Here is a 12,041-nt window from a genome sequence, read left to right as displayed (position 1 = left end):
GTATAATAGCATTCAATACACTTGTTATCGTGTTGTTACTGTCAAGAAAGAAGAAGACGATGATGGGATTTTTTGTTACTAACCTTGCAATATCAGGTATGACTATTACTTAGTACTGCTTCGACGAGTGCGACATTATTTATTCAGACTCAGAGCAAATATATCAAAGGGATATGTTCTGTTACATGTAATTGCTATTTCTTTTAAATATCGAAAAAAGAGGATCGATTCTCCAATAGGAAGAATACGTAATAACAGAGAAAACCGAGGATAAGAGAAACACAAATAAAAAGATATATTTGAGAAAATTAAAGATATGACATTATGTTTCCGGAAAGAAAACTATTCCATGCCCCCAACATGAGTATCTGGCGTATTAATGTATAATCCTGGTACCTTTGATAACTTTTCCGTACAAATGGAATATTTATCAAGCCTGCAAAGCAATTGCTATTTTTCTAATTGTAACCTTTTTTTTGTTTTTGCAGATCTCTGTCTTGGACTGTTTTATGTTTTTCCAGAATTGGTTTTCAACAAATTTGGAGTTCCCTGGAATACATATTTCTGTTATATTGTGTATGCATTTTTATCACAGTGGGCAGTATATGCTTCAATATATGCAATAGTTGTAATGTCTATAGATAGACTCTACGTTATTGTAAGACCTTTATCTTCAGCCTCAAAAGGACAAAAATATCGATTTGGTTTGGCATCTATTGCATGGATTACTGGAGCAGTTCTTGCTGTACAATACGCTGTTAACATTAAGTCGTCGAAGACATTCTGTTATCATTTCATCCCATACATGGAGGTGAGTTTAAGGGAAAACTATTTCCATACTTTATTATAATTGTACCTTTTCTTTTCCCTTCTTCCTGAATTGATTCTTGCAAATGATGAAAGATTAGCATTTTCTTATTAAAACATGTATTTCTACGTTTTCAATTGACCCAATTTAGTTTTGTTCAAACGAACATTCTGTTTATCTACATCCGATTACATGAATACTAGCTACATTTACATTAAAAGTACACTGCTAATACAATGTTACCAATTTCAATGTCTATTCAAAAAATTATACCCGATAATATATTTGAAATAAAAAAAAAGATATTTATGTATAAACTTGTTTTTGCTGATATGCAGAAGGGGTCTTATCTCTTATTTTTCAGGCAATGATATATATTGATGCTACAATTATAATAATAATTCCAATAATTATCATCGTTATTTGCTATACTGGTATAATAATAACAATCCGTAGACGGGAAAAACGTGGATTTATTCCGGCAAGCAGAAGCGATGCAGGTAATAATTTACAATTGTGTTTTAACAATGTATATTTGCCTTTCCTTAGTATGCCATATTTTCAGTAAAAGGTGTATTACTATAACAAGAAAATTAGTCGTATGAATCATCTGCAAACCTCGCCGAAATCAGTAATGAAAAATCGATTCGAAAGATATTAATTTATAGTTTTCGATGATTCAATTGTCTGTACCACTTTGCTCGGCTCTGCATAAAAACTTACACAAACTTGAACACGACGTATTACCGATGTCATAATGAAGGAACCGATATTAAAAAGATTGAACTGAACATATCAAGCAATCATCCGGTTTCCTGGTAAAACAAATGTCACCCCCTTTTTATAATATAAAATGCACAAAAAAATATGACAAATCGATTATCAGATTATCGTTCTCTTTAACAGATTTTCATCATATTTATATTCAGGCCATTGTTACACAATTTTAAAAGTGCCCGCAAGAAATTTGTATGCGTTAGAAATTAAACAAGTTTTTTGTAATGTTTGGCATACAAAATGCGTCTTTTAACGCAGTCTTACTATTATAAGAGTCTATACAATCTTAAAAAAGACTTGTGTTTACTGGAAATTGATAAAATATGAACAATAATATCTGAATACAAAGTGTTTTCTAATGTATCATCTTAATGTCATCTCGAGGCAAACAGTTTATGACATGCTCTATTATTTCAATTAAGTAGCCCGGGTTACGCATACGTATTTAGATACATAAATATGATTACATGATTTTTAATGGTAGTTTGTTAGCTAACTAAATATTTATTTTTTACAGTTTCTACAGATGAAATTATTCCGAAGGATAGGGTGATATCAAATGCAAAAATCAAGACTATAAAGCTTCTACTGGCTGTTGTTTGTGGTAAGTGAAAATTGCTCTGTTAAACTGAATAACTTCAGAAAGAAATTTCTATCATGTTGTAGTATTATCTTAGGCTTCTCATTGCTTGTTTTTTTCTAAATAAAGCAGACAGAAAGTAATAAAGGTACAAACGAAAATATAAGTGGATGAAAAATATATTGACCAAACATTAAAGTTGAAAAAGAAATGGGGTATTTAGTCCCCCCCTCAGATCTCGATCAGGGTATTAACTAATGGTACTCACGAGAACGCTAAAAAATGAAAACCTCTGTGACTTCGAAATAAAAAACACAGACAAAGGTACAAATAAAAAGAAAATAATACAGCATATTGAATACTGAAAGTACACTTAAAATACTTGTCCTGATGAAACAGAAATTTATGGCTGAAAAATCTATGCTAATTAAACATCAGTTGTGATCGATTTAAAAAAGATAAAAGTCGAAGTCACTCAGTTAAATGATGAGTTTTTTTTCGCGTCTAAAACATTATCTTGTAAAAAAAGTGTTTAGTTAATTTGCAGTTTTCTATTAGTAACTTTTTTTCTGGTATCAACCATCTAATTATTCTTCTTGAAAGGTGTTCCTTACATTTTGACAGTCAATTATTCTTTCGTTCGCCTTTTAAAATTCTTTACTATAAAAAGAGATACCTTAATTGTAAATCAAATTTCGTAATGATTTTACTTTTTGCTTTTCTTTTTCAGTTTATATATTATGCTGGACGCCGATATTTGTAGATGCATATTTACAGTTTTATGCTAATATAAAGGCGGGATTGATATATAACGTGTTGTATACATTTGCACCATTGAACAGTTTTGCCAATCCATTAGTGTTTTTGATATTTAATTTCAAGATGTTTCGATCAAAAAAGAAAAAGATTGATTCTCATTTAATGCACATGAATACAGTAAAAACATCACTAGGCTCAAAACGTCATCATTAAAAGTTACTATTGAGGGAATCGTCATCTTTTAAAGTTATATTTAAATGAAACTTCATCTTTAAAAGTTATATTTGAGTGAAGTGTCCATTAACAACCATGCGATTTTGAGAGAAAATTGATAAACCAGAATAAAGCCTAAACATACTTCTTGTTTTTTTTTATTTGACTAAAGAATGAACGATCTACAGGAATGAACACCTTAGTCGATCATTAGTGTAAAATCTACAAAGCACAACTTGGAAATATTACTGGCGACAGATTAACTTAACAACCGGAGGTGATCACAGATGCTGCTACAGTGTAAACATATCACATATGTACATGTAACATCTTCAAATGAATAGCAGTTTTTAATCGTTCGTCATATTCTTGGATTAAAAAGTGCACTGAAGAGTTATCTCACCTTATGTACATGTTATTGCTCATTTCATATAAGCATGACTAAAAGAATACATAAACTATATTATTATATACTTTAGTTCTGAACAAAGTTAGAACAGATTCTTATTGTAAGCGTTCTATACTTTTGACACCTTATGTGTAATTTAGGCGGAGAGGATCTTCAGTGTTTTAATGCTAGATTGTTTTCATTATTTAAAGAAGAATTGTTAAAACAATAAAATATTAAACAACAGTATATTGGTAAATTTATTTGCTATGTTTATGAACTTATCAAGTCCGTCCTCATGATAGAGTAAAATGGTAAGGTGCAATCAATTAAACTATGTTTTCTTGTTGTTGCACACCATTGTTAGCGAAACAACCTTCTTGAAATATATCATCCGATTTACTTTAAATAAATAAGGAAGTGTTGTTTGATACCAAATAAGCCAGAGACAAAATGACTTTGGAACTAGCATTCATAGGTCAAAACAAGTACTGCAACAATTACTAATAACTTTATCTCGTATCAAGTCACAGAATGCTCAGAAACGATTACAATAATTCAAGCTAGACAACCCAAACAAAACCTTCAAAAATGAATAAAAAGCAAACGTTACGTTTATCAACACAATAGACAATGCCTGAATTACAGGTTAGGTTCATACGTATTGCGACTGGTGAAAACCTAATTTTCAGGCGCACACTTCACTCACTACTAAATAAGCATGATAATGAACCTAAAAGGGTTAAACCAGTGGAAAAACACAGATCACAAAAAAAAAAAAACATCATAAGACAAAGTGTAACAAAGACTTGCATTGGTAATTCTAGTTCAATTGCTATAATGTAATTGCATATCGCCATTCGTTATCATGTGTATGCAAAAGTTTATCTACAGAGCGATAACATTAAGGAAAAGAATTATAACTAATTCCGTTTAAGAAATATATGTATTGCTTTTTGTTAATCTCTCCAGCCTATAAATTATGGAATAGAAAATATATGCATTTGCATTCTTCTGTTTTGCATCGGTAGAATCTTCAAATAATGACTCTTCAATCTTATAATCTTAACAACTGGTTCAACAAAAAGTATCATGTTATAACATTACATTATTCACCTAAACAACTGAGATACCAACACTTCCATACGACTCTGATCCAAATGTATTGCTTTTTCGAGGTCAAACTAGCAGTACATCATATTATCATCTCCTTTGGTTTCAAATGACTAATATGATAAACAGTGTCACACATTCCAGAAAAGAAATGAAATACCAATAAATCAATCTGACACAATACATGCAGTAAACACGTCTCAACAGTTCTTTTATTAAAAAAACTATTGACTTCAGTATTTTACTAAAAGACGGAAACTAATTTTTACATGTTGGCAATTTTGATTTCCTCTTGAAGCCTTGTTTATTTATTTTTTCTTATGTCAGACATTATGTGTTTATCGTATTTTAATGTATTTGTAAGGTGCAGAACGGATAGAATACATGACAGACCTTAAACAAACAATACAACAGATAAGTTCAGCCACAATTATTTTCCTTTGGTTTTCAATGTTCACGAATATAGTCCTCGTGTGGACAGTATGTTACTTGCCTTTTTTATACCCCTATCAATTTTTCTTCTTCATGTTCTATGGCTCAAATAGAAAATAGGGGGTCGAAATTACACTGCAAAAAAACAATGGTCATGAAACATAGATTAAAGTAGTGATTTGGTCAAGCTGGAAAAGGTTTAAAATAAGAACTTCGGAAGCTGTCAAAAGATTTCAGGATCCACTTAACATAAAATTGTCCATATTATGAGTCTGAGATGATGAAGGTTTCTTTAAGTTTGATATAATTTGTCCAAAAAGTAGTATAACACACTGTAAACATATCATTGATAAAAGTGGAGGTGGGAGTTGTTTTTAATTGTCTTTAATTGTCTAAAAGAGTATGCACTACGAAATAATTGTGGTCTCGGACCAGAAACAAAATGTACATATGTAATAGAAAATAAACCCTAACGTTTTTTTGTCAAATAAGGCTGCAAGAATATTGATAAAAGTATCAACAAAGTGTTGAAATGATAATAATTAACTAGAATTGCCATTGCAAGCAATAGCGGATGTCATCCTTCCCCTATTGCCACTTAGCGGCAGCCATTTCAAAATTATTTAACAGTGAATGCACATATATGCGTGGTAATACTTCTTTCTGTAAATTTTCCGTACATTAAGAGCATTTAAAAAATCACATTTCTGCTGTTTCCATGGCAACGGCAGCCATTTTGAAAATTTCAAAGTCAAAACTCTAATCTTTACTTGCCAGTTACCAATAATATCAAGTTTCATTAAGTTCAAAGCATTTTGAGAATTTTGACTTTTTTGCAGTTTCCATGGCAGTGGTGGCCATTTTGGAAATTTCAAAGTAAAAGGTCTCAATCAAACTTGCCAGTCAACAATCATATTAAGTTTCATCAATTTTGGAGTATTTTGAATTTTTTGAAATATTTGATCCTGTATCCATGGTAACATAGTAGTTCCAATGATTGTCAAAATCATTAAAAACCTATATATAGTGGACAACTATATTGTACAACAAATTGAAGATTTTATGTTCAAACATACTAAAATTATTTACGAAACCCTGACGTTTTTAGAGCATTTTGACCTTTTTGCATTGTTTCCATGGTAACAGCAGACATTTTGGAAATTCCAACGCCAAATTCCACATCTACCAATGTTGCTCATCATTACTATAAAGTTTCGAAAAAAATTGGAACATTTTGATATTTTTGAAATTTTTGGTGTAGTTTCCATGGCAAAATAGTAGTTTCAATGATTGCCAAAATCATCCAAAACCAGTATATGGCTGGCACCTACATTGTGTTAAAATATGATGATTCTGAGTTTAAGCGTCTCCAAATTATTCACCAAAACCAAAAACTTGAATATTTCACAATTGTTCTGTTTCCATCGAAACGGCAGCCATTTATTATGGTCTTAGACCGTACTGCAACCCGAAATGTTGTGTTCCACCTTATAGTGAACTATCATTAAGATTGGTTCCGTTTCGCTCCAAAAAACCTGCCGGACAAAATAGGTGGAAGTATAATAATAACTAGAATTGTTATTGCAAGCAATAGCGGATGTCACCCTCCCCCCCATTGCCACTAAGCGGCAGCCATTTCAAAATCTTTTAATAGTGAATGCACATATTTGCATGGCTATATATTTTTCTGTAAATTTTCAGTACATTTAGATCATTTTTAAAAACATGACATTTTTGCTGTTTCCATGGCAACGGCAGCCATTTTTAAATTTTCAAAGTCAAAAGTCTCATCAACACATGCCAAAATCATCCCAAAGCATCAACACATGCCAGTTTACAATAATATTAAGTTTCATTAAGTTTGGAGCATTTGTAAAATATTTGACATTTTTCCAGTTTCCATGGCAACGGTAGCCATTTTAGAAATTCCAACTTCAAAAGTCTCATGCAGACTTGACAGTCTACAATCCTATAAAGTTTCATCAATTTTGGAGCATTTTGAAACTTTTGAAATTTTTGACATTCTGATTGGTTCCTATGGCAACAGAGACCATTCCCAAAATTTCATGGCATATACCACATTGGTACATGAGAGGGACCATACCATCAAAGTTTCGATCAATTTGACCTACCATTTTAAGAAAGTAAATGCCACTTAAGGTTTTTGACCATTTTGACCTGTTTTGCATTGTTTCCATGGTAACGGCAGACATTTTCGAAATTCCAACGCCAAATTCTTATCTACCAATGTTGCTCATCGTTACTGTGAAGTTTTATAAAATTTGGAGCATTTCCATATTTTTGAAATTTTTGGTGTAGTATCCATGGCAACATAGCAGTTCCAATGATTGCCAAAATCATCCCAAAGCAGTATATAGTGGGGCACCTACATTGTATTAAAATCTAAAGATTTTAAACTTAAGCATTCTCAAACAGTTCACCTAACTTCAAAATTATATTTTTTCACCATTTTTCCGTTTCCATGGTGATGGCAGCCATTTTTTTAGTTCCAAAGTTGCACTGCAACTGGAAAGTCAGGGTTCCTTGTTATAGTGCACATCATTCAGATTGGTTCCTTTGGCTCTGAGAAAGCGGGCGGACAAAATAAGGTGGAAGAAAAATAATAATAATAATAATACAGAAAAAGAAACAGAGGAAAAGCAATATGTCACCCGACATTGTCGATCGGGTGACATAATAATAATACAGAAAGAGAAACAGAGGAAAAGCAATATGTCACCCGACATTGTCGATCGGGTGACATAATAACACCAAATTGGGTATCATATTTACATATCAATACACTCTATAGAAATTCAGTTGTATTGCTAAATTTTCATTTGAAAGAGGTTTAAGTACGTGCCGGAGATCAAAGTAGCCTGACATTTATTTTCTGTTTTTGTTCGTTTGAGGTGTATGCAGCCTTTAAACTTTGTTAATAGTTTGTTTGATGGATTAAGAAGAAATAAACAACTGCATTAAGATTAACATTTTAACGCTGATGGAACATTTGATCTCATGTCTCCATTCATTTTGTAAACACTAAAATATTTTCCTTCTGGCATATTTTCCCAATTTTTTATATTACAACTTGTATTATAGGATAACAATTGCATTAAATAATCTACATAGAAGAACTGTTGCATTGTAGATAATAAAAAGGTAGAACATTGTTAATTTGAAAATTGTTAAGGGATACAATCTATTAACTAAATAAAATACAAGTTTGATTACATTTTGAAAATTGGACAATTTGATCAATGTATATACACTATTCAGAAAATAGTAACTTATAGTTTCAAATTGTTTGTTTTTATTCGTACATGCATAATGTATTATAATTTCTTGGCTATAATTCAGATAAAACAATATAAAATAGTGTTGTACATTTACGTAATTAACACATTAATTTTAGTTAAATTTAGTGTTTTTGTTCAATTGGTTATTATTAAAAGAATGTTTCAAATAATGATTGCGTTCTTACATCTGTTCATTATGTTTATTTATATAAAAGTTAAATGACTTCGAATGTTCACAGGTTGTTTGAAGCACAATTAAAAAAATGTGTTATTAGTTAAATATTAGAATGTCTGTTTTCAAACAGATAGTTTTGAGTTGAAAGCTTTATACTAAAATAAGATAACGATAAAAAACAACGTTTATCAATGATAATCGTCTAAACATTAAAACGCAAGTGCACGCTTAATTATTCTGAAAAATACAACAGCCTACTTGCAGTTTGCTGATTAAAATAGTGTAAAATAATACTCAAATTATCCCTAGTTAGATCATCTCTCCATAACGTAGATCCCTCTATTATTGTTATATTTCTAAAGTCTATCTCGTGCAAACATATGTTGCTTTCTTTATATGGTCCCTCTAATATCACGATACATCTTCTTGGTCCGAAGTTGTGATATTTCAAGTAATAATGACAATCAACATATACATTGTATAAACAACATTTCTTTTGGGAAGAACTTTTGAAATTGATTCTTATTAAAAATGTTTTTAAAGCCAATTGCATACCACTATGTCTGTTTTTTTCTTAGTTTAGTTTGCATTTTTGGAAAACGGAATTCAACAAATCTTAAAAAGACAATACATCGTATATCTGTTCCGTGTTAAAACCAATTAACCCCTGATGGTAAACTCCATGTCTCCTAAGTTATATCATCCCTGCATATCTGAGATTCATGACTTAATGCCACTTTTTTGGTTAAGTCTACCTCATGAATTCATAATTTGATACCTCCCATTTCCATGATACTCTACTCTACTCGGTCCGAAGGTGTGATGTTTGATGTAATATTAACAATCAATATAAACATTGAATAAACAAGTATTCTGTTAGGCACATATTTTTAGCCTTATGAAAATGTACTCAATATATAAATAAACCCCTATGTGTGTTCATTCAATTGTTAAGAAACCTGAATCAAAAATTATATGAAAAGGAGAGTACATTTTATATCCAATTTCGTGTTATGACAAATAACCCACTATAGATATATAACACTTTTATTATCTTGGATGATAAACAGTTTTGTCAGTTAATAAAACTAACATTAAATGCCTAACCATACAATTAGTAATTAAATCTGTTCAAGAAGATAAACAGTATCTAATCTTTTCAGAGGTTTGCTTCTTTAGCTGTTATTCCTATTATTAGCGTAAGGAAATATGTGAGAAATGGAAGATGAAAAGCTAAATCTGTTACGCTCACTTTCTATTCGTATGTAATGAGTTCAGGCTAGAGCGTGAGGCGTGAATCAGTGTTTGAAACTATTTTTTTTTATCTCTATTTCTAATTTTTAGTGTTTGATGTTTACCTTTTGATTCCGTTTGCAATTGACGTAATTAGTTATTTAAAAAGAAGTAAAAGACCGAACAGAGCCAACATTAACCAAATTCTTTACTAATTCTATTCTGATCTTATTGCTGTGTATGTTTTTTTTTATTTGTCTTTTTGTGCTCCTTTTTTTGTGCATATCTGTTTATTACAATAAGATAACACAATGACCTTTTAAACCGAATTTTTATATATTTATATCAAAATAAATTCTAAGAAGCGAATTGACCTTCAATTTGCTTTTAGTATCAATCTTTGAAATATTTGAGAAAATACCTTTCTGTCTTATAGTTGAATTGTAAAGAAAACGCACATACAAATTTTAGTCCTGGTATCTATGATGAGTTTATTTTCATTAAACAATATGTATTTTACAATTATAATGACTGTTTTTATATATGCAAAGAGATACAATTATGTTATTGAACCAAAACCCACCATTGGGCTGTTCAAAGATCACATATCCACAAATTATTGGGCAATATAATCAATTAACCAATAATGTTTTTATAAACAAGATAATCAAATCAAATGATCAAAAACACAATCCTCGATTATCTAATAACCATATAATGTTTTAAAGAATTGCCAAGAAATAAAATAATGAAATTTAAAAAAATACAAATATAAGAAGGCTCACAAATTTCAGTCACAGAAACCTTGTTTAAAAGTACATGATACAGGTTACATTTAATGTATTTTTAATTGAGTACATGTGCATTAAATATTGAATTATAAAGCAGACGAATATATGTTATCATTTTAAATAGTATATAAAAAGATTAAAGCAAAGACATTACTGTATAATCTTAAAAGCATGTATTACTCTAGGGAGAGATCAGAGAAAGGTATGTGTAGTAAATTTCGTCGATTATTTATAGTTGATGAATTTGAAACAGAATTTTTGCTGACTGAAATTATGTTCAGGAGTTCCAAATCGTTTTCACTTAATCTAATTTAAGACAGTACTTGTACGAAAAATAACATACTAAGTCGGAATATTCTTGTTGTCCCAATCCAACTATATGATGGCATTAAAAAAATAGACTTGAAAATCTTGCAATTTCATCATCTGACCATTATTTATAGCGGAAGACAGAAAAAAGTGGTAGTAGTGAATCAATATTGCCAGAATTTTGTTGTAATAATAACAATGTCAGTAAACATATTAATAGTATAACATGATTATGAATACAATAGAAATGATCATTTTTTTTGGCGAATGGAAACAAAATAATATTCTTATCAAAAAGTTTGATGACTTAGAGTTGTTTTTTTTGTTTTGTTTTGGCCCCATCTTAGAGTGTACCGTTGGTCGGGTTGTTGTCTCTTTGAAACATATCCCATTTCCATTCTCAATTTTATTAAGACAAAATGAAAATTATTAGATGAGCAATTTGAAAATATTCCTTTCCCTTTATGAGCAGTGTAGGCATTCAATGCATGGTACATATGTGTCAGATTTTTATTCTTTATTTGTGTTTTTTAAAACGTATTCTTAAAGTCAGAATGAGTGCTGTAACTAAAATGATTTATTGTGAATTAGGTAGACTGCCAATGTACATTGAAAGGCAGTATAGAATGGTCAACTATTGGTAAAAAAAATTACAGAAAATTGTATATTAAAGAATTCCTATGATGAGATGTATGACAGAAGTTTTATTAAAAAGAACGATAAACAAAACTGGTGTTGTAAAATTAGAGATATTTTGTTTAGATAAGGATTTAATTATGTTTGATTAAACCAAAGTGTAGTTTGTAAAGATATTTTTCTATAGAAATTAAAAGAAAGAATGCTTGGTGCATCCATTAGTGAAGTAACTATGTTTTTTGAGACTTCAAATAAATGTCATTTGTATAGATACATGTATAGTACACACACATTGCAATTTTATTTAGATAGACATGTAAATTATATATACAAACCATACATTTGTAAATATCGTATATCAGCTCATATATTAAGTATAGAAACAGATAGATATTATAACGTTGATAAAAATAATAGACTTTGTACAAATTTTAATACTAGCTCTATTGAAGATGAATACCATTTTATACTTGAATGTAAAAAATATAGTCAAATTGGAGAAAAGTATATAAAAAAGTATTATTGGAA

The 12,041-nt window shown here is 30.1% G+C and overlaps 1 protein-coding gene across 1 annotated transcript; it reads left to right on the top strand.

The window, feature by feature from the left end:
* The first annotated feature begins 505 nt into the window (after positions 1 to 505).
* LOC143058281 (cardioacceleratory peptide receptor-like) lies at positions 506 to 3,251 on the top strand. Its single transcript, XM_076231752.1, has 4 exons — positions 506 to 811; positions 1,173 to 1,308; positions 2,103 to 2,189; positions 2,896 to 3,251. Exons 1-4 carry the CDS (start codon positions 632 to 634, stop codon positions 3,135 to 3,137), a joined length of 645 nt encoding a protein of 214 aa, XP_076087867.1. The 5' UTR covers positions 506 to 631; the 3' UTR covers positions 3,138 to 3,251.
* The last annotated feature ends 8,790 nt before the right edge of the window (positions 3,252 to 12,041 follow it).

This window comes from Mytilus galloprovincialis, chromosome 14 (genome assembly GCF_965363235.1).
Source record: "Mytilus galloprovincialis chromosome 14, xbMytGall1.hap1.1, whole genome shotgun sequence".
Lineage (NCBI taxonomy): Eukaryota > Metazoa > Mollusca > Bivalvia > Mytilida > Mytilidae > Mytilus > Mytilus galloprovincialis.
The sequence above is the reverse complement of the archived record's forward strand: the minus strand, read 5'-3'. Positions and strand labels throughout refer to the sequence as shown.

Excerpts from the sequence above, each read along its gene's own strand:
- LOC143058281 (XM_076231752.1), top strand. The coding sequence starts at position 632 with ATGTCTATAGATAGACTCTACGTTATTGTAAGACCTTTATCTTCAGCC. Across the intron at positions 812-1,172 it reads ATTTCATCCCATACATGGAG|GCAATGATATATATTGATGC; the intron begins GTGAGTTTAAGG and ends CTTATTTTTCAG. Across the intron at positions 1,309-2,102 it reads GGCAAGCAGAAGCGATGCAG|TTTCTACAGATGAAATTATT; the intron begins GTAATAATTTAC and ends TATTTTTTACAG.